Genomic DNA, 22,742 nt, shown 5'->3' with positions numbered 1-22,742 from the left:
CCGATTCCCCACCTATGCTGCCGAAATACGTTACCAAAGTAGTCATTTTCGCCTGTCAATCAGGCTGGTCAGGTCGGATGGGCGTGGCTTCTTCCCCCAGATATTGCGTAGTTTTCCGTTGGTGGCGTAGTGGTGTGCGCATGTCCAAGGTCCCCAATCCTGCACGGGGGGGTGAAAATAGCAGCGATGTCCGTTATTCCATTGGTGGTCGGTGGGCGCGGCCATCTTCCTTTGGCCACGCGTGCGCAGAAGCGGCGCTCTGCTGGCCGCGGCTTCAGGAAAATGGCCGCGGGATGCCGCGCGTGCGCAGATGGAGATCGCGGCGGCCATTTTCCTGAAGCCGCGGCCAGCAGAGCGCCGCTTCTGCGCACGCGCGGCCAAAGGAAGATGGCCGCGCCCACCGACCACCAATGGAATAACGGACATCGCTGCTATTTTCACCCCCCCGTGCAGGATTGGGGACGTTGGACATGCGCACACCACTACGCCACCAACGGAAAACTACGCAATATCTGGGGGAAGAAGCCACGCCCATCCGACCTGACCAGCCTGATTGACAGGCGAAAATGACTACTTTGGTAACGTATTTCGGCAGCATAGGTGGGGAATCGGGGGTCCACAAACTACACTATTGTAATGCACAGCTCAGGCCCTATTTAACAGTATTTTTATCTCATACCGAAAAAAACGGGGTGATAGGTTCCCTTTAATAAAACTAATGAAAAGGAATAATGAGGACATTGCCTCAGCCACTGATCAGATCCCAGTACCGCAATAGGAAGGAAGGCAGGTACACCGAACTTTACACAAAGTCAATGAGGACATAAGCCCGACACAGTGCCATTTCATTTAATAAATACGGTCGTCAGCACAATTTAATCTGATGTAAACGTACACACATCAAAATAAAAGAATGTAACATTAATAAGGAAGGGGTGGGAAAATATAAAATAACAAATAAAAAAATGAATACACACTCTGATCATGACATTAAACGGCAACATAAAATTCTAGTCTGTTTGCATTGCTGGAGAACGCAAGAACTACTGCAAGAAGCCTGCACACAGGAAGCGCCCATCGGGTGTGCAACAACGTATCAAGTATTCTAACTGGAGCGTCTTTCATATGACTACATGGTCATGTGTTCTGGCAGAACATAGGAGATGTCATCCCAAGGATGTCGATATAATCCTTGCTTCAGCCTCTTTTGGTCCAAGTAATGTCCTGCAAACAAAATAACATTAATATCTCATAAATAGTTGGATAAAAGATGTCACCAGGAATTAACTGTTTATTATAAACCATATGTTAACAGCACCACACTAATCCATATTGTAGCTCTGAAGTGAATGAGGTGGAGATGTAACATTACCTACTCCCTTAATCGCATCCTTTTCTTTCATTATATTTTGTCTAGTTTAGTTTCCACTACATCAATCTAGAAACTGACCAGCACTTCCAAACGAAAAAAAAAAAACAAGTGTGAATAAGTGCAAGCCACTGTATATAGCTATTTGATATTTGTATCTGACTGAGTATTCCTCCCATCAGCCTAAGGCGGTGTTACATATGTAGAGCTTGATCCTACTGCCCATATGGGTAGGCTTTTAGCCCAGGAGAATAATCATGTTAGAGTTACGGTCCCAACAAAGGAGTACACCTTGTCACTGGCTGTCGGGCTCAGACGAATTGGCCAATTTGTGCGCCAAATACCTTCATTTTTCAACATGTTTTCTATAGCAGTAATGCAGTTCCAATTTCATATATTCCATGTTTACATATTATAGTGTTTCAGTGTGCAGCTTTAATTTGTTAACAAATCTCTGTGTCTCTGGAGCCAATTCTTGCTCCTTCTCCTCACTGTAAGACAACAGGCTGCAACAGAAACCTCCCCCTTTACAGTAGGACAAAAGATAATTCAGCCCCACCCCCTTGGCTAGTGGGAAGGGCTTCATTTGGGCACAAGACATTAAAGAAGTTGTCCACCACTAGGACAACCCCTTCTTAAACGAAATGTTATGCCCCGATAAAATAATAACGCCTATACTCCCCACCCGTGCCAGCCTGTTCCAATGGTGTCAGTACTCGCTCTTCCCAGGGCTGTGATGTGGTGGAATGACATGATGTCCGGCACCCAATCAGCGTTGGCTTCACTGTCTCCAACTTCGCACAAACTGAACATGAAGAGGAGGTCCGGGATGAGCCGTTTTGGCGCCGGCGTCACAACACCGCATCACAGCCCCAGGGAGAGTTAGTACTGACACCGCGGGAACGAGAGGAGAGTACAGACTTTGTTATTTTATCAGGGCCGAACATTTAGTTTAAGAAGGAGTTGTCCTAGTAGTGGACAACCTTTTAACGAAACTTACTAACAGGAGATTAACCCCTTTGTTCCCTGCAAGATTTCTACAAGACATATTTCTGCGTGTTCAGAATCATGCAGAAAAATCCTTCAGACTAAAACCCTAAGGGCAACTATTGTACTAATTCAGTTTATATTAGTTTCTAGGTTTTTTTGTTCGTTTACATGAATTGTATTAGGACTCGATGATTGTAGTCCTGTAACAGTAGTGTTATAGTACAAAGATTGTTTGCTTATGTGTTGCTCTCTATAGTTGAATGAAAAATGCTATAATCCACATGTGTAGGGCATGTGGAAACTGATCCCTACCACATAGTACAACTACCCTTCGCCATAAACAGTGGAAGGTATTGTCTCAACTTCTGAAATCGGTAAAAATAATCAAGTAACAGTTATTAAGGTTCAAGGAAGACTAAGTCCATCTAGTTCAACCCATGGTCTAACCTACCATGCCCTAACATATTGATCAAGAGGAAGGCAAAAAAAACCATGTGGCAAACAGTAAGCTCCACATTAGGGAAAAAAATTCCTTCCCGACTCCACATACGGCAATCAGACTAGTTCCCTGGATCAACGCCCTATCAAGGAATCTAATATATATAACCTGTAACATTATACTTTTCCAGAAAGGTATCCAGTCCCCTCTTAAATTTAAGTAATGAATCACTCATTACAACATCATACGGCAGAGAGTTCCATAGTCTCACTGCTCTTACAGTAAAGAATCCGCGTCTGTTATTATGCTTAAACCTTCTTTCCTCCAGACGTAGAGGATGCCCCCTTGTCCCTGTCACCGGTCTATGATTAAAAAGATCATCAGAAAGGTCTTTGTACTGTCCCCTCATATATTTAGACATTAAAATAAGATCACCCCTTAGCCTTCGTTTTTCCAAACTAAATAGCCCCAAGTGTAATAACCTATCTTGGTATTGCAGACCCCCCAGTCCACTAATAACCTTGGTCACTCTTCTCTGCACCCGCTCCAGTTCAGCTATGTCTTTCTTATACACCGGAGACCAGAACTGTGCACAGTATTCTAAGTGTGGTCGAACTAGTGACTTGTATAGGGGTAAAATTATGTTCTCAAAGAAAAAAAAAAAAAAGAGCATGAACCGCACATCCCAAAATCATACGTTGATCTAAAGCCGCTAGGCAAAAATTTATATACTGAACATGAGGTTTTCAGTTTAACATTCTGATCAGACTGTATGAAGCCCACTGCCACTTCACGGCAAACCTCATAGTGGGTCCTATCGCCCTAACGGAGCGGAGCCGTGCGGCGACCAGCGCCGCAGCGGCCACGCACCAGCAGGGCGGACGGCCTGTTGTTCCACAGCACCCATGCTGCGAGACTGAGCCCCCATGACTCCAGACCGCGCCACCCCACCAGCACAAAGCCACAGCAACAATGGCCGCCAAACAGCACCAGCACCAAAATGAAAGGAGCATTTAAACTCACCTTCCTCCAGCTCTTCAGTGAGAGCCAAAATGGGCTAGACCCCTTACTTTGCAGTCTCCTGCTAATTAAAATCACCTGTGCCAAATGGGAGGAGTGCTGGTCCAAGAAAAAGACAAGAACATGCTTTGTGCAAAAAGAAAAAAAAAAGAGCATGAACCGCACATCCCAAAATCATACGTTGATCTAAAGCCGCTAGGCAAAAATTTATATACTGAACATGAGGTTTTCAGTTTAACATTCTGATCAGACTGTATGAAGCCCACTGCCACTTCACGGCAAACCTCGTAGTGGGTCCTATCGCCCTAACGGAGCGGAGCCGTGCGGTTCATGCTCTCTTTTTTTCTTTTTACACAAAGCATGTTCTTGTCTCTTTCTTGGACCAGCACTCCTCCCATTTGGCACAGGTGATTTTAATTAGCAGGAGACTGCAAAGTGAGGGGTCTAGCCCATCTTGGCTCTCACTGAAGAGCTGGAGGAAGGTGAGTTTAAATGCTCCTTTCATTTTGGCGCTGGTGCTGTGTGGCGGCCATTGTTGCTGTGGCTTTGTGCTGGTGGGGCGGCGCGGTCTGGAGTCATGGGGGCTCAGTCTCGCAGCATGGGTGCTGTGGAACAACAGGCCGTCCGCCCTGCTGGTGCATGGCCGCTGCGGCGGTGGTCGCCGCACGGCTCCGCTCCGTTAGGGCGTTAGGACCCACTACGAGGTTTGCCGTGAAGTGGCAGTGGGCTTCATACAGTCTGATCAGAATGTTAAACTGAAAACCTCATGTTCAGTATATAAATTTTTGCCTAGCGGGTTTAGATCAACGTATGATTTTGGGATGTGCGGTTCATGCTCTCTCTTTTTTTTTTTTTTCTTTTCTTTTTACACAAAATTATGTTCTCCTCATGAGCATCTATGCCTCTTTTAATGCATCCCATTATTTTATTTGCCTTTGTAGCAGCTGCTCGACACTGGCCACTAAATGTGAGTTTGTCATCCACCCATACTCCCAGGTCTTTTTCATTGACGGTTTTGCCCAAAGTTTTAGAATTAAGCACATAGTTCTACATCTTATTACTTCTACCCAAGTGCATGACCTTACATTTTTCCCCATTAAAGCTCATTTGCCATTTATCAGCCCAAGCTTCTAGTTTACATAAATCATCCTGTAATATAAAATTGTCCTCCTCTGTATCGATTACACTGCAGACTTAAGTGTCATCTGCAAATATTGAAATTCTACTCTGTATGCCCCCTACAAGGTCATTAATATGTTAAAAAGAAGAGGGCCCAATACTGACCCCTGTGGAACCCCACTGCTAACTGCGACCCAGTCTGAGTGTGCTCCATTAATAACCACCCTTTGTTTCCTATCCCTGAGCCAGATCTTAACCCACTTACACATATTTTCCCCATCCCCATTGTTCTCATTTTATGTATCAACCTTTTGTGTGGCACCGTATCAAAAGCTTTTGAAAAGTCCATATACACTACGTCCACTGGGTTCCCTTGGTCCAGTCATAGAAATTGATCAGATTAGTCTGACAGGAACGGTCCCTAGTAAACCCGTGCTGATACTGGGTCATGAGGTTATTCCTCTTCAGATACTCCAGTGTAGCATCCCTTAGAATGCCCTCCAGGATTTTACCCACAGTAGAGGTTAAGCTTACTGGCCTATAATTTCCGAGTTCAGTTTTTGTCGCCTTTTTGAATATTGGCACCACATTTGCTATACGCCAGTCCTGTGGTACAGACCCTGTTATTAGGAGTCTTTAAAGATTAAAAATAATGGTCTATCAATGACTGTACTTAGTTCCTGCAGTACTCGGGGGTGTATCCCATTCGGGCCCGGAGATTTGTCAATTTTAGTTATTTTTAGACGCCGCTGTACTTCCTGCTGGGTTAAGCAGGTGACACTTAATGGGGAATTTTTGTTATCACTGATCATATTGTCTGCCATGGGATTTTCTTGTGTAAATACTGATGAAAAAAAGTCATTTAGCATATTGGCTTTTTCCTCATCCACCAATTCACCCAGACTATTTTTAAGGGGGCCAACACTTTCATTTTTTAGTTTCTTACTATTAACATAGTTAAAGAATATTTTGGGATTATTTTTACTCTCTCTGGCAATGAGTCTCTGTCTCAATTTTTGCTGCCTTGATTTGCTTTTTACAGAATTTATTTAATTTTCTGTATTTATTTAATGCCTCATCACTACCTACTTCCTTTAATTCTCTAAATGCTTTCTTTTTGTCCCTTATTGCGCCCCTTACAGCTCTATTTAGCCATATTGGTTTCCTCCTATTTCTAGTATGTTTATTCCCATACGGTATATACTGTGCACAGGTCCTATCCAGGATGCTAATAAACGTCTCCCATTTTCTTTGTGTACTTTTATGTCTCAGGATATCGTCCCAGTTAATTACACCAAGATCATCTCTCATCCGTTGGAAATTTGCCCTCCTGAATTTTAGTGTCCGTGTAACCCCTCTACTACACATCTTATTAAAGGAGACATGAAAACTTATTATTTTGTGATCACTATTCCCCAAGTGACCCCCAACCCTTATATTTGATATGCGGTCTGGCCTGTTGGTTAATATTAGGTCTAGCAGTGCCCCCCTTCTTGTTGGGTCCTGAACCAGTTGTGAAAGGTAATTGTCTCTCATAGTTGTCAAAAACTGATCACCTTTACTGGAACTGCAGGTTTCTGTTCCCCAATCTATTTCAGGATAGTTGAAGTCCCCCATAATAATGACTTCTCCTTGAGTCGCAGCTTCATCTATTTGCTTTACGAGGATATTCTCCATTGCTTCCATTAGTTTTGGAGATTTATAACAAACCCCTATCAGTAATTTATTATTTTTTCCCCCTCCCCTTATCTCCACCCACAGGGACTCTACATTTTCATTAGATTCACGTATATTATCATGCAGCATGGGTTTTAAGGATGATTTTACATATAGACACACCCCTTCCCCCTCGCCTATCCATTCGGTTATTTCTGTACAGACTATAGCCCTGCAAGTTAACAGCCCAGTCATGGCTCTCATCCAGCCATGTCTCAGATGTCCCCACCATGTCATAATTATGCTCCAACATTAGTTCTAATTCGTCCATTTTGTTGGCGAGGCTTCTGGCATTAGTATACATGCACTTTATGTGTCTCTCTGCACCTCTATTCTTTCTTAAATTATTAATTGTTCTAACCCCACCCCCCATGCCACCGCCACCCCCAACTTCCTTACTTGTGCCCAGGTCTCTATCTGCACCATCTTCCCCTCCTATAAAAAGGAGATTTTTGTGTACTCACCGTAAAATCTCTTTCTCCGAGTCAATCATTGGGGGACACAGGACGAATGGGTGTTATGCTGCTGCCACCAGGAGGACACTAAGTTAAACACACACAAAAGATTAACTCCTCCCCTGCAGTATACACCCACGGCTGGACAATCCGGAGCCAGTTCGGTAACAAAGCAGTAGGAGTAAACCAGTTAAAAACAGAAAACATGTTATAGTCAAAAACACAGACTGAAAAGAATAACCAAGCCAAACTAGGCTAACAGGGAGGGTGCTGTGTCCCCCAATGATTGACTCGGAGAAAGAGATTTTACGGTGAGTACACAAAAATCTCCTTTTCTCCTACGTATCATTGGGGGACACAGGACGAATGGGACGTCCCAAAGCAGTCCCTGGGTGGGCAACAAGAAGTTATAAATGCTGTGCGTGCCTACGAGCTACAGATGAGACACTGCCGCTTGTAGGATTCGCCTACCGACGGACGCGTCTGCCGAGGCCTGAGAGTGCACATGGTAGTGCTTCGTGAACGTATGTAGGCTGGACCATGTGGCAGCCTTACAGACCTGTGCTGCCGATGCCTGATGCCGGATGGCCCAGGACGCGCCGACTGACCGGGTAGAATGAGCCTTGATCCCCGGAGGTGCGGCGTGACCCTTGACACGGTAGGACTCTTGGATGGCGGAACGAATCCACTTGGCAATGGAGGCCTTGGAAGCGGGTAGACCCTTCCGTGGCCCTTCCGGAAGAACGAACAAGGCGTCTGACCTACGGAGAGACGCAGTTCTAGAGACATAACGTCTGAGACCCCTCACTAGGTCCAGAGTGTGGAGCGCCCTTTCCGTGCGGTGAGAAGGAGCAGGGCACAGTGAGGGAAGAACAATCTCCTCATTAAGATGGAATGAGGAAACGACCTTCGGAAGAAAAGTCGGACATGTCCGTAGAACTACCTTGTCCTGGTGGAACACGAGGAAAGGAGGTTGGCAAGACAGGGCTGCTAGCTCAGAGACACGTCTAATAGACGTGACAGCCACGAGAAAGGCAATCTTCCACGATAAGAACCGCAAGGACACTTCTTGCAAGGGTTCAAAGGGTGGCTCTTGAAGAGCACAGAGGACCAGATTCAGATCCCATGGTTCCAAGGGCATCTTGTAAGGTGGAACCATATGAGAAACTCCCTGGATGAAAGTCTTGACTTGCAATTTGTTTGCAATCCTTCTCTGGAAAAGAACCGAGAGGGCAGAAATTTGGCCCTTAAGAGAGCTGAGAGCAAGGCCCAAGTCTACGCCTGATTGGAGGAATTCCAAAATGTGAGGAATAGAAAATTGGAGGGGAGACCGACCCCGATCTCTGCACCAGGCGAAGTAAGCCTTCCAGGCGCGGTGGTAGATGCGCATGGAGGAAGGCTTGCGTGCGCGGAGCATGGTAGATATAACCGTCTGGGGCAAACCCTTCTGCCTCAGTACCCAGGACTCAACGGCCACGCCGTTAAAGATAGGGCCTCTGAGTTCGGGTGGTAAATGGGCCCTTGAGACAGAAGGTCTGCGCGACTTGGCAGCCTCCAGGGTACGTCTGAGACCAGTTGCACCATCTCGGCGTACCACGTCCTGCGCGGCCAGTCCGGGGCGATGAGAATTACTGGAATCCGTTCTGCCCTGATCTTCCTGATTACCTTTGCCAGAAGAGGAATTGGGGGAAAAATGTATGGGAGTCTGAAACCCTGCCATGAGAGGACTAGAGCGTCGGCTCCGAAGGCTGAGGGGTCGTGAGACCTGGCCATGAAGACGGGAACCTGGCAATTGAGGCGAGATGCCATCAGGTCCACGTCCGGAGTCCCCCAACGAGAGCATATCTGGTGAAAGACTGCGGGATGGAGAGACCACTCTCCGGGATCGAGGCTGTGGCGACTTAGAAAGTCCGCTTCCCAGTTTTCCACGCCCGGGATGTAAACTGCTGATAGTATGGAGTGGTTGGTCTCGGCCCAGCGGAGAATGAGCGATACCTCGACCATGGCCGCCTTGCTGCGAGTGCCCCCTTGCCGGTTGATATAGGCTACCGCAGTGGCGTTGTCGGACTGGACTCTGACCGCGCGGCCGGAAAGAAACGGCTGAAACTGGCGGAGTGCCAGTCGGATTGCCCGAATCTCTAGGATGTTGATGGGCAGCTGGGATTCCTGCGGGGACCAGCGACCCTGAGTCGAGTGGCATCGGAACACAGCGCCCCAGCCGAAGAGACTGGCGTCCGTTGTGACGACCAACCAGTGCACCGGAAGAAAGGACTTCCCCCGAGTCAGGGAGGACCTCTTGGTCCACCACCTGAGGGACTGCCTGATTGATCGAGAGAGCAGGAGACGGCGGTCTAGCGAGGCAGGATTCCTGTCCCATACTGCTAGAAGGGCGTGCTGTAGGGGACGGAGGTGAAATACCGCAAAGGGCACTGCCTCCATTGCCGCCACCATCCTGCCGAGAACCCTCATGGAGAAACGTAGGGAGTGAGGGAGAGGTTGGGTAAGCTTTCGGACTTCTCTCTGCAGAGTGGATACCTTTTCCGGAGGTAGAAGTACTAGACCCCGAGAGGAATCTAGGATCATCCCCAGGTAGGATATGGTTTGAGCCGGGACTGGAGAAGATTTTTTGAAATTGATCTTCCAACCCAGGCGCAAAAAGGTATTTATCGTGACATCTACTGCTTCTGAGCAGGACCGAAAAGAGGGACCCTTTATGAGAATGTCGTCCAAGTAGGGCAACACCACTATACCTCGAGCATGGAGAATGGCCACGGCAGCTGCCATGACCTTGGTGAATACCCGAGGGGCAGTGGCAAGCCCGAAGGGTAGGGCGACAAACTGAAAATGGTGTCCCTGGACCGCGAAGCGGAGGAACCGCTGATGAGACGGTAGGATGGGGATGTGCAGATAAGCGTCCTGCACATCTAGAGATGCAAGAAACTCGCCCTCTTCCAGAGAGGCAATCACCGAGCGGAGGGACTCCATACGGAAATGATGTACGCGTACGTACCTGTTGAGTAGTTTGAGGTCTAGTATTGGACGTACTGAGCCGTCCTTTTTTGGTACGATGAAAAGGTTGGAATAAAAACCTTGGTACCACTCGTTCTGAGGTACCGGGATGATGACCCCATCTTCCCATAGCGACCTTATAGCCTGGAAATACTGACCGACCCTTGCCCTGGGAGGGGGGGACTGGAAGAAACGAGGCGGGGGAAGAGAGACAAACTCTATCCTGTAACCGTAGGACACTAGGTCGCGGACCCATCGGTCGGAAACTACCGAGAGCCACGCGTCCCGAAAGAAAAGTAGGCGGCCGCCTACTTTGTCGGTGTCCTTCGGTGTTTGCCAAAAGTCATTGAGGTGGGGACCTGCCAGGTCTGGGCCCTCGGGATCCCTGTTGTCTGGGTCTGCCTCTCCAAGTGGGAGAAGGCTTGTAAGACGGCTGGGAGGCTCTGTCCTTGCGCTGACCTCTCCCGACGCCAGGTGGCGCGGAGGAGGGATTGGACCAATTGGAGCCGAAACGGAAATATCGGCCTCGGCCCTGTTGATTGCGAAAGGGGCGAAAAGTACGTTGCTGGGGAAGAAATTTGCTCTTTCCTCCTGTGGAGTCTGCGATTATTTTGTCTAGTTTATCCCCAAATAGACGTTCGCCCTGGTATGGAAGAGACGTGAGGGATTTTTTGGATCCCGAGTCCGCTTTCCAGTCCCTGAGCCAAAGGGATCTGCGGATCGTGACAGCATTGGCCGCTGCCTGTGAGGCACAGTTGGCCGCGTCTAAGGACGCGGAAACTACAAAGTCCCCCGCTCTGGCGATCTGAGTGGCCAGGTGTGAAATTTCTGGGGGTAAGTCGGCCCGTAGTGCCGTAGAGGATAAAGACTCTGCCCAATGGGACATGGCTTTTGCGACCCACGTGATGGCAAAAGAGGGAAAGAGAGAAGCCGAGGAGGCTTCAAAAGCCGAGCGAGCCATCTGGTCAATTTGTCTATCAGTGGGATGCTTGACGGACGCACCCTCGGAGGAGGATAGAACCGCCTTGGTGGCTAGCCGCGACACTGGCGGGTCCACGGAGGGTGACTGAGACCACTCCTTAGTTAGGTCCTGAGCGAACGGATACTTTGATTGCATAGCCTTCTGACCTGAGAAACGTTTATCCGGACGGACTCTATGTTGATCTACAATATCCTTGAACTGAGGGTGCGTAGGAAAAAATTTATGAGCCTTTGTGGCTCGCCCAAATGACACGGGATGAGCCGCCATGGACGGGATTTCATCCTCTAACTGAAGCGTCTGACTAACAGAATCTATAAGAGAATCTAGAGTCTCTTGATCGTGACGATACTCTGGAGAACAGGACGCGTCGGATGCGTCATCCAGGAGGGATTCCCTGCTATGAGTCGGGGAAGAGTGACGAGAGACATCGCTCTCTGAGTTTGAGGGCTGATCACGGACCGGAGACATTACTCTGGACCTTTTCTTGGATGAGTGAGGGCTTCTAGAAACAGTACGACCTCTAGACCGCGAAGGGTTCTTAGACCGCGTTACAACCTCCGTGGAAGTTCCCTGAGTAAGGGACGGGTCACGGAAGGACTGTATCGTCCTTTCCAAAGATGCCACAGAGCGAGCGAGGGAGGACGCCCATGCGGGGGTACTAGGCTCGGTACATTCCGGGTCAGAGGCCGGAGTATCCTGTGCCGCAGGCGTTTCGCAGGCGGAGCACAGCGGGGTAGTGTGACCTCGGGGCAGAGATATCTTGCAGGAGGTGCACACAGCAAAAATAACAGAGTGGGTCTTTCCAGTCTGTTTATGCCTAGACTGTGACATGTTTCTGATTAAATGAGCGTACTGGCAGGGGGGGAGACAATCCTATTGGGTGCGTCTCACCTAAGTTCTGCGGTGGCTGGCAGGGAGATCCTCCTGTGCGCTGCGGTGCTGCAGAGCCGTCAGCGCACTTCCTGATCCAAGATGGCCGCCGAGATGTGAGAAGGGCGCTTCTCGGGAGCGAGAAGCGCCCAGGGAGGGGGCGTGTCGTGGGCGGGCGGCGGCGTGCTTGTAGGCGGGCGCTAGTCCGGCCCGGGCCTGGGCGCCGCCGAGCCCCCACAGAGGAATAACGCTGCCCCGCGGCTGCAGAGCCGCACGCTGCCCCGCGGTTGCAGAGCCTCACGCTGTCCCGCGGCTGCAGAGCCGCACGCCGCCCCGCGGCTGCAGAGCCGCACGCTGCCCCGCGGCTGCAGAGCCGCACGCTGCCCCGCGGCTGCAGAGCCGCACGCTGCCCCGCGGCTGCAGAGCCGCATTGGAAGAGAGTAAGGGGGCCCCCCCTGCTGCCAGCTCGTCGGTCCCCGCACTTACCTTGTGCGATGGGACCGATGCTCCATCCACCTTCACCTTGATAGGGAGAGGGTGGAGAGCTACTGCCGCCATGTGTCAACCGCTATATACAGTGGTGATGCAGTGGACGGCTGCACGGACGCCCTGACAATCTGTCCGGCTGTGCCCTGGCTCCAGGAGACTTAGGTGGATGATTAGTCCCCATGGTCGCCTGAAAAGGAGGGAGGGAGATCGGAACGCTAGGGAACCGTCGCCACACTGAAAGGTGAGCCAGGGCTGGCATCCATCGTCGCGGGAAAGGATACAGGAGGAACGCTCCGTGTACTTGCCCGTTGTTGGTGCGGGAGAGATCAGGGCTGAAAATTTGCCTGTCGCTCCCTTCTCTCCGTTAAATCAAAAAGAAAAATTGGTGGGGTCCTGAGGACCCAAGTGCCTCCTGAGACACTAAGTAAGAACTGGCTCCGGATTGTCCAGCCGTGGGTGTATACTGCAGGGGAGGAGTTAATCTTTTGTGTGTGTTTAACTTAGTGTCCTCCTGGTGGCAGCAGCATAACACCCATTCGTCCTGTGTCCCCCAATGATACGTAGGAGAAATGAATACACCCCCCATTCCCTAGTTTAAACACTCCTCCAACCTTCTAGCCATTTTCTCCCCCAGCACAGCTGCACCTTTCCCCATGAGCTGCTTGTACAAACAAGTAATTTTGCAATTTACCTCCTTTTATTAAAAATCCTGTTTGTTCTCAAGAACGTTGAGATTTTTAATTCTCTAGTTTACTACTCATTGCCTGGGTAACCGGCCAACTATCAGCATTGGCCAATGTCCTAGGCCAGAAGTGCAAGCTTTGCTGTACGGCTTATAAGTACAGATCTGAAGCTGCTCTACGCTGATGCTGCCGAGGCATAACTGCTTCTTCTGCTAAAAGAACTTGAGGGAGCAGAGTTTTGGCCAGTGGAGCAGGAATGCCACTAGTCAGAAATGTCGATCATTAGGTGTGCACCACCCTCCAAGAATTTCTACAAACTGTAAGAGAAGTATATAGCATAATTTTACCGATAAAGCCCATGCTTCGTCCTAGTACAAAGATGCCGTTCAGTGCGCCAATATCAATGTACTCATCAGCTTCTTCCCTAATAAGAAAAAAATAAAAATTGAAAAAATCCTCAAAAATAAAAATCTGAAAAGTTAACAGTAATTTAGTGACTAGCTGGCCGCTGCTACATTATCTCCATGTACTGCACAAAAACCAAGAGATACTATACACCGCACACAAAAAGGTTATTGAAAGCTTTCATCCAGTCAATATACAAGACTATAAGATTATAGTTACCTTGTAAAAGAACCACAGTTCCTCAATAAATCCACGAAGGCAACACCAATTAGACCATCTACATTCAGGATCAGATTCGGCTTCTACCAGTGTAAAAAAAAAAAAATATATGAATTATTCCTTAATAATTTTGTGCATGACACCATAAAGTTTGCTTTTAGAGTAGATTTCTCTCCCTTATTTGCGTTGTTTATTTATTTAGCTTTTGATTCTAAAAAGGTAGGAGAAATAGAATAGGAAAGTAGTATAAATCAGAGTCCCCGTGATAACTGAACTGATCTAGCAAGTTCTCATTACGTAACTCGTGCATGATTATTACGTGATCTGTGAAGTTGAGCTAACAGACTTTGATTTACTATTCTAAATCCACAGGTATGGAGTGGTTCCCCCCCTTATAACAGCTCCCACTATTCTAGCAAAACTTTTCACAAGATTTTGGAGTGTATTTATAGGACGTTTTGCCAATTCATCCAGAAGAGAATTTGTGAGGTCAGACACGGATGTTAGACAAGAGGTCCGTGCCAGCAATCTCCATACTAGTTCATCCCAAATGTGTTCAATGGGGTTGAGGTCTCTGTGTGGCCGGTCATGTTCTCCCACACCCATGTCTTTATGGACCTTGCTTTATGCACTGGGGCAGTCATTCTGGAACAGAAAAGGGTCTTCCGCAAACTGTTCCCACAAAGATGGAAACTACAATTGTCTAGATGATCTTGGTATACTGAAGCATTAGGATTTTCTCCTCATTAGAAATAAGCCGACCCCTGGAAAATAACCGCATAACATGATCTCTCGTCTACCAAACTTTACCACTGACAATGCAGCTAGACAGGTAACGTTCTCCTGGCATTCACCAGTCCCAGAGAATGCCAGAGAGAAATGTGATTTCTCAGTCCAAAGCCCAATGTACTAGTGCTTTACACCACTGCATGTGACACTTGGCATTGTGCTTGGTGATGTAAGGCTCGTATGTAGTCACTTGGCCATGGAAACCCATGCCATGAGGCTCCCAGCATACAGATTTTGTGCGGATAATGATGACTGTAACTGACTTGTAACAACATTGACATCTTATTACAGGACCACACTTATCAGTGAACCATTTAGAAAAAGCCATTTATTTACAAATGTTAGTAAAGACAAACTGTATGACGAGGGGCTGGATTTTATACACTCGTGTCAACGGGGCTTAAAGGGGTATTCCCATCTCCAAGATCTTATCCAAATATGTAGTAAGCGTCATGTTAGTATTAGCAAATACTTCCAATTAGAAATGTGGTATAGTTCTTCTGATTCGCTATGTCACTTACCCCATGTGCAGGGCACTTCAGTAGCTAAGGTATCCATGGTTATGACCACTAACAACTGTCACTATATGAGTGCTCGTAGCCAAGGATACCCAAGCTACTGCAATGCCCTGAACATTGGGTAGGCAACATAGCTTATGAGAAAAACTATACTACATTTCTAATTGGAGATATGTGATAATTATAATACTACATCTACTACATACTGGGATTGGATCTACAAGATGGGAATAGCCCTTTAAATGAAAAACGTGAATGAAATGATTAAAAGGGGTCCCCCAATACTTTTCTTCATTTAGCGTATAAAGACTGCATTATACGCTCAAGATGTGTTTATATTATACTTACATACTTCAAGAGACTACTAGATTATAAAATAAATCAGTGAATAGTCAAGTATTCTTAAGTTAATGAGAGATATTATAAATAACCTTTGATGTGGTGATCTTTTCCACTTCCAAAGCATAGTCTAACAGGGGAGTAGCAGGGAAGTTTTGTTTGACATAGTCTTTTAAGATCTGTACTCGCATGTCTGGATTGTTGATCTAAAAACATAAATACGTTTAAAAAAAAAAAAAAAAAAAAAAAATGTTAAAAAGACCAATCATTAAACCAAAATGGAAAGCTGTTCTAGATTCCCAAGACACAGAAAAAAAAAACCTACATGTATTAATATAAAAAAATATAATCACTACTTCACCACCCCCACCCACAAATAAAGTATACATCAAAAGTAGAATTGAATCAATGTATGGGACACTTACAGACTTGACTCTGTGCCCAATGCCCATAATAAGTTTTCCTTCCTTCTTCATCTTGTTAACAAATTCCATTGGGATGAGACCACTGTCAAAAGCTTTGCTAAACATCTTGGCAGCAGCATCAAGGGCACCACCAAAGCGATCGCCCTGTAAAATATTATACAGTATGTTGGCACAATGTAAATATTGGGAAATAAGTGCTCACCCTAAAGTTTATGGTGAACTTACAATGGTGAGTAGACCAGAAGTAAGACTGGAGATGAGATCTTTCCCAGCTCTAGCACAGACAATAGTGTTATGAGCTCCAGATACGGCCGGTCCATGGTCTGCAGTTACCATCAGACACATTTCAATAAAGTGGGAGGCATACTTGGGTACCCTGGATGAAGTAGAAATGGTTAACTTAAGCAGGTCTACAAGGTTTAACAATATGCATAAAACATAACGACGACTCTTACCGTCGTTGGAACCAAAGTAGCCCCAATACGCCACCGATGCCAATGTCCTCCTTGAAAACATCAGTTATGGGCATCCCTGCATAGATGAGCTCTTGTCCCCTCTCATCACAGATACTGGTCATGAAGGAGGCTGGCTTTCTGATCAATCCCAACTCCTGAAGAAAAAAAAAAAATTGCATGTGTGTGTGTGTATATATATATATATATATATATATATATATATATATATATGTGTGTGTGTGTGTGTGTGTGTGTGTGTGTGTGTGTGTGTGTGTGTGTGTGTGTGTGTGTGTGTGTGTGTGTGTGTGTGTGTGTGTGTGTGTGTGTGTGTGTGTGTGTGTGTGTGTGTGTGTATATATATATATATATATACACACACATATATACACACAAATATACATATACACACATATATACATAAAGCAAGAACATTGTAAAAAGCTGCTGAAAATCTGCTTAAAAAATATAAATATATTATCATTTACAATACAATAATATTTTTCTTGAAAGGGAACCTAACAGCAGAAACATGCTTCCCAAACCACGCCTAATACTACTTGCACCCGCTCTCCTTGAGTGACAGTGCACGGTCCTTTGAACTAGTCACATGATCAGCATGGTTCCCGGGCAGCTTTTAAAATGTATGAAGTCACAGGATTTCAGGGTAAAGCATACCTGCTTGAAATGACGGAGCCAGACTCTGTATTGTGTCGCCCATCATTCGGGCAGCATGGATTAGCTGTCAGGATCCATGACCAGGCATAGACCACCAGATTGGTGGGGGTTCAACACCAGACACCCTCACTTTTCAGCTGGTATTAGCTCCGGCAGCAGCTGGATGTAAACTGCACAGGTACGTTCAATATGTAGTAACGCCTTAAATAGGATTGGATCTGCAATACACAGCAGGGACCACTAAACATTAGGAAGGGAATTGCTGTTCCACGGCAGTCAATACATCCAGCTGCTGTCAGAACTAATAAGTGGAAGTTGCTGTGTGTCAGAGCGCCATCAATCTGACATGCTAGGCATAGGTCATCAATATATTCTGACCAGACAACCCCTTTAATGATTTGCTTTCAGATATGTTATATTCTCATGAGAAGTGCCTACCCTTGCCCAAGAGTAGTCCATTGGAACTGTAGGAGGTGGCACCTCCTCTGCTGGCACTATTTCTCCCTTGGCAACCAGATCTTCGTATACGGACCTGAACAGAGTACAGAAGGTTACTTTGGTATTGCTTAGTCTGTGCAGTTTGATTACAACCTAAAGCACCCAAAAATTATATATGTGATATACTGTATGAGTGGCATTTAAAGAAACATTCCCAAAATAGAGATTTAACACCTATCACTACAATAGAGGTCTCAAAGCCACTTTTCTTCCTCACTATAACAAAAAAAAAGTGAGAAGGAGCTTGAATGGAGCAGCAGTCAGGCACACACAGTAATTATCAACTTGGTCACACAGAAGATATGATGCCGGTTTTTTTCATCAGATTTACAAATGGATAATCTGTAGCACAAAGTAAAGAGATTGCAAAAAGCTAATTGAAACATTGTGAATAATCTCTATGCAGAAGAGTACCAGACTTGCATCCACTCAGATCAACTTCTGTCTGTGGATTGCACCCTTTACAATGCATAGGGTAAAATCCACTGCAAAAAAAAAACAAAAACAACACACACACACTCTGCATAGAATCAGTAATGGATGTTTTTTTCCTCTGACATGTGGACACCTAGTCTGCCCAATAGATATTGAATAGAGCACCAGGGGGCTTTTCACCTATCCTGTAAGTCATTAATGTCTACTATGGGATAACCCCCTTAATGGATGCCATATAGAACAGTAAAGTGGAACTAATAAAAACCTGCAACATCTTAATCTGACAAATGGGCTCTGTGCCATTCAGAGTCCATCACCTAACAAATACCTCTCTTTTTCAAAATATATACATATGAATAATCTTATAGAAGAAAGCACCGCATTACAGAAATCGAAACTATGTAAAATTCAGAATAAAAAAAAAAAAAAAGAGAAACACAAACATAGCTGAAAAATTGTAAAATTTTTAGAATTGAGAGTCCTCAGTGGTTGATACCTTTTAATGGCTAACTGAAAAGATGGTAACAAATTGCAAGCTTTCGAGACTACATACGTCTCTTCATCAGGCAAAGACTGAAACAAATTCTGACGAATCACATATTTATGCACAACATAGTATAGAAAAAAAAAAAGGAGAGGGGAAAAAAACCATGGATAAGCCAGGTGACATGAGGCACAATTACCATGGGTGATAAACAGTTACGTCCATAAATATTGGGCCAATTCTTAGATAAGGATTGTTTTATTGTCCTGTGATTAGGGTCTCTGTTGCGATGACCCCACATGGTCTGATGGGCAAGTTCCTTAGTTGAAGTTAGTTGATGTAAAAAGACATAAATCCGTGTGACACATTCATTCCTGCATTTAGAGTGTCAAAGGTAGTCATCAGTTTATATTCCCAGACTCTCCTGTCTTTCTGCGATTTGAAGTTACCCTTTAATACAAGTAATTTCATGTCCATAATGTTATGATTTGGGAGACAGAAATGTATTGCCACAGGTATATCCATTCTTTTTTCTCTTATTGTATGGCGATGAGAGTTCATCCTTGTTCTCAGTTTCTGCCCTGTCTCCCCTACATACAGACCCCCAGTTGGACATTTAGTACAAATAATTAGGTACACCACATTAGAAGTGACGCAGCTGAATGTACCTGGGATCTTATATACAAGATACCAGGTACATTCAGCTGCGTCACTTCTAATGTGGTGTACCTAATTATTTGTACTAAATGTCCAACTGGGGGTCTGTATGTAGGGGAGACAGGGCAGAAACTGAGAACAAGGATGAACTCTCATCGCCATACAATAAGAGAAAAAAGAATGGATATACCTGTGGCAATACATTTCTGTCTCCCAAATCATAACATTATGGACATGAAATTACTTGTATTAAAGGGTAACTTCAAATCGCAGAAAGACAGGAGAGTCTGGGAATATAAACTGATGACGACCTTTGACACTCTAAATGCAGGAATGAATGTGTCACATGGATTTATGTCTTTTTACATCAACTAATGAACTTGTCCATCAGACCATGTGGGGTCATCACAACAGAGACCCTAATCACAGGACAATAAAACAATCCTTATCTAAGAATTGGCCCAATATTTATGGACGTAACTGTTTATCACCCATGGTAATTCTGCTTCATGTCACCTGGCTTATCCATGGTTTTTTCCCCCTCTCCCTTTTTTTTTTTTTTTTTTTTTTTCTATACTATGTTGTGCATAAATATGTGATTCTTCAGAATTTGTTTTGGTCTTTGCCTGATGAAGAGACGTATGTAGTCTCGAAAGCTTGCAATTTGTTACCATCTTTTCAGTTAGCCATTAAAAGGTATCAACGACTGAGGACTCTCAATTCTAAATATTTTTCTATCTACTGGCTAACACGGTAACCAAGATATATTTCTTTCCTGTACTGAATTATTGTCTCACTTACTGAATTACATCACCCAGTTCATCAAAGCTGCGCGGCACAAACACTCCTGCTTCTTTCAAGGCCTGGTTTTTGGCAACCGCGGTTTCAGAAGCCTGGTTGGCACAAGCTCCAGCATGTCCAAACTGTACCTGTGGGTCAGGAAAATGGGTTGGCAAAAGTTTAGCGTTGACTAATCTCTGTTTGCTAATCATACAGAATGCAAAACATGCAATACAGATACCCAGAAGTATTTCCAAATAAGGAACCTTTCGGCTTTTCAAAAGTAATTCGCTCCTAACATGGGTTGTAATGTCACATTTTACAGACATATTGGTGCTGGATGTTCTTGGAATTTGGAGACCAGTTATTATATGTTGTGAGAGAATAACCTCAGTACGTCATAAGTCGCATGTCCAACATTCACAGTCCGAGCATGGACCGCGATGTCTAGACGTAGGCCTCCTGCCGCAAACTCAACAGCCTCATGTATGTTTAGGAGGCAGCTGGTCCAGACATCAGGATCCGTACCCTGATTGGAAATGTCGGATGTGTAAAACTGGCTTGTTGTAATGCAGCCTAAAAGCTTCTTCCACATTCATTTTGTTATTTTAATACCGAGGTAAAAAAAAACAAAACCTGACATTGCACACCCTCCCTGGGTCCAACTCCGGCTTCTCCGGTCGCTTGACACTAGTTGGAGTGTTGATGTCACAACTACAGCATTCGTCACTGCTGCAGCCAATCGCAGAGCTCAATGGCTCATTTTAGCAACATTGGTGGAGCTGCCGAGCTCACTGGTTCGACTGGAGCAGTGAAGAGCGCTGTAGCTGAGATGTCTCCACAACGTTATAGTGTGGTTATAAGAGAGAACAAACTGCAAATTGAAAACAAAATGGGAGACTTGTCCTATTAGAGAAGAAAGTATTAGTACGGTAGTATAATTGCTTAGATCTGTTCAGCTTTCTTGTGAGATTCCAGAACATCTTGCGGTTCTGTGATCTGAACCATCAGAACACCTGTATTATCGGATGCCTGAATAAATACAGCGTCAGGTGACTTTTAAAAATAAGCTGCCGAGTATGTACGTGTATCTTGCATTTTATCAGTTTGCCTCCCAATAGAGGAGCTGGTCAATAGAAGGTGCAACAGCTTCTGTGTGCCCCTCCAGGTGTTTCCCTCTCCCCTGTAAGTAGACTTCTATACACAGCAGCTGAAATCTGATCCCTCGGTGAAAACAGATCCTAATACAGTCAGTCATATTTCAGAGTGAATGATCAGTGCAGGAGATAGGATTGCAAGAGGAGTAGTGACTTATAAGTGGGGTAAGAGGCGTTTTTCGCCGAGATTTTATGATTATTCTAATCTCAACTCGCACTTTGTTTTATGAAAAAATTGAAGTAACTATTAGTTGATGAAATCTTGCACATTTGAACAGATTTAGATTCATACCAGTGGGAAAAGGATAGATTAGTTACATACATTTTTTAGATGCAACAAAATTACACCCATCCCACATTTTCTACCCATACCTCAGATGAGAACATGGTTGCACAGGTACCTATACACCAGCATACAATGGGCTTGGTAAGTCTACCTTCTTTAACACCACGACATATCTTATATTCCTCGGTGCCACCAATCTGAAAGAAGAAAAAACATAATTTAAGTTTACAATTAAAGGACCATAAATTGTAGCCAAAAAGGAAGAAAAATTATAATGGTAAACTTTGGATTTATAAATAAATTCCCACCTCTCCAAGGACCACAATCATTTTAACACCTTCAGTGTCTTGATAGCGGAGGACATGATCCATAAAGGTAGAACCAGGATACCTAACAGTAAAGAAATTACAGGGTCTGTGAAGACAGCTGTCGTGAATGAACAATAAATGCCGTTGGGTGTGACCAAAAATGGTCCTTACCGGTCTCCACCAATGGCTACACCTTCATAAACGCCATCTGTGGTTCTGGAGATGATGTTATTAAGTTCATTAGACATACCCCCGGATCGAGAGACATAAGCAACACTTCCGGGTCGGTAAAGTTTAGAGGCCAGGATGTTATCCAGCATTCCTCCAGTATTCCCAATCTTGAAACAGCCAGGCTTGATGCCACCAACCTACACATGATAAATATTTTATGTGAGCACCAATAGGAAATTATGATCCTCAATCAAGGAGAATACCCATACTATAGGTAATTCTTACTGTCGCAGGTCCAATAATTGTGACCCCTTTTTCATCAGCCTTCTTGATCAGCCTCCTGGTTAAAGCCTCTGGGATTCCTTCAGCGATTATGGCAATGGTGCGGATCTATTAAGGCAAGACAATCCTGAGCAAACAATATAACAATAATATGAAATAAAAAAAAAAAAAAATAGAAATACTAAGAATAAAATAACCTGAGGGTAATTCATGGTCTCCATGGTGCTGTCATAAGCAGACCTTAGGGAGGCGAAGTTGATAAGAACGTCCACTTCAAGATGCTTTCTCATGGCATCGGCCATGTTCTTAAAAACCGGAATGAGGATTTCTTTGTGTCCCCAATAGAACTTTTGCTTATGATCACCACTGGTAAGAAAAGGAAACCCAATGATAAATACTAAGATTACTGTGTAATATAATTGTCGACCCACACTTGTAGCCTAAACCACGTGAAGTGCGGTCATTTTCAATTTCCATGTCTATATATACACTGCACAAAAAAATAAAGGGAACACTTAAACAACAGAATATAACTCCAACTAAATCAAATTCCTGTGAAATTAAACTGTCCACTTAGGAAGCAACACTGTTTGACAATCAATTTCACATGCTGTTGTGCAAATGGAATAGACAACAGATGGAAATTATTGGCAATTATCAAGACACACTCAATAAAGGAGTGGTTCTGCAGGTGGGGACACCGACCACATCTCAATAC

At 45.1% G+C, this 22,742-nt stretch overlaps 1 protein-coding gene across 2 annotated transcripts in view; it reads right to left on the bottom strand.

The window, feature by feature from the left end:
- Positions 1-833: 833 nt before the first annotated feature.
- The window catches only part of ACLY (ATP citrate lyase), an 80,433-nt gene continuing 58,524 nt past the window's right edge, over positions 834-22,742 (bottom strand). For both annotated transcript variants that reach the window (XM_077252161.1, XM_077252160.1), the window contains 14 exons: positions 22,222-22,390; positions 22,028-22,132; positions 21,743-21,939; positions 21,572-21,653; positions 21,350-21,460; positions 19,842-19,969; positions 17,405-17,498; positions 16,292-16,446; positions 16,062-16,212; positions 15,837-15,980; positions 15,504-15,617; positions 13,766-13,848; positions 13,489-13,565; positions 834-1,224 (listed from right to left, as the gene is read on the bottom strand). In XM_077252161.1, coding sequence (XP_077108276.1) covers positions 1,130-1,224; positions 13,489-13,565; positions 13,766-13,848; positions 15,504-15,617; positions 15,837-15,980; positions 16,062-16,212; positions 16,292-16,446; positions 17,405-17,498; positions 19,842-19,969; positions 21,350-21,460; positions 21,572-21,653; positions 21,743-21,939; positions 22,028-22,132; positions 22,222-22,390 — 1,705 coding nt within the window. In that variant the 3' untranslated portion in view covers positions 834-1,129. The remainder of the gene's footprint in view (positions 1,225-13,488; positions 13,566-13,765; positions 13,849-15,503; positions 15,618-15,836; positions 15,981-16,061; positions 16,213-16,291; positions 16,447-17,404; positions 17,499-19,841; positions 19,970-21,349; positions 21,461-21,571; positions 21,654-21,742; positions 21,940-22,027; positions 22,133-22,221; positions 22,391-22,742) is intronic.

This window comes from Ranitomeya variabilis, chromosome 4 (genome assembly GCF_051348905.1).
Source record: "Ranitomeya variabilis isolate aRanVar5 chromosome 4, aRanVar5.hap1, whole genome shotgun sequence".
NCBI classification, from domain to species: Eukaryota; Metazoa; Chordata; class Amphibia; order Anura; family Dendrobatidae; genus Ranitomeya; species Ranitomeya variabilis.
This window is presented reverse-complemented; position numbering and strand designations above follow the sequence as displayed.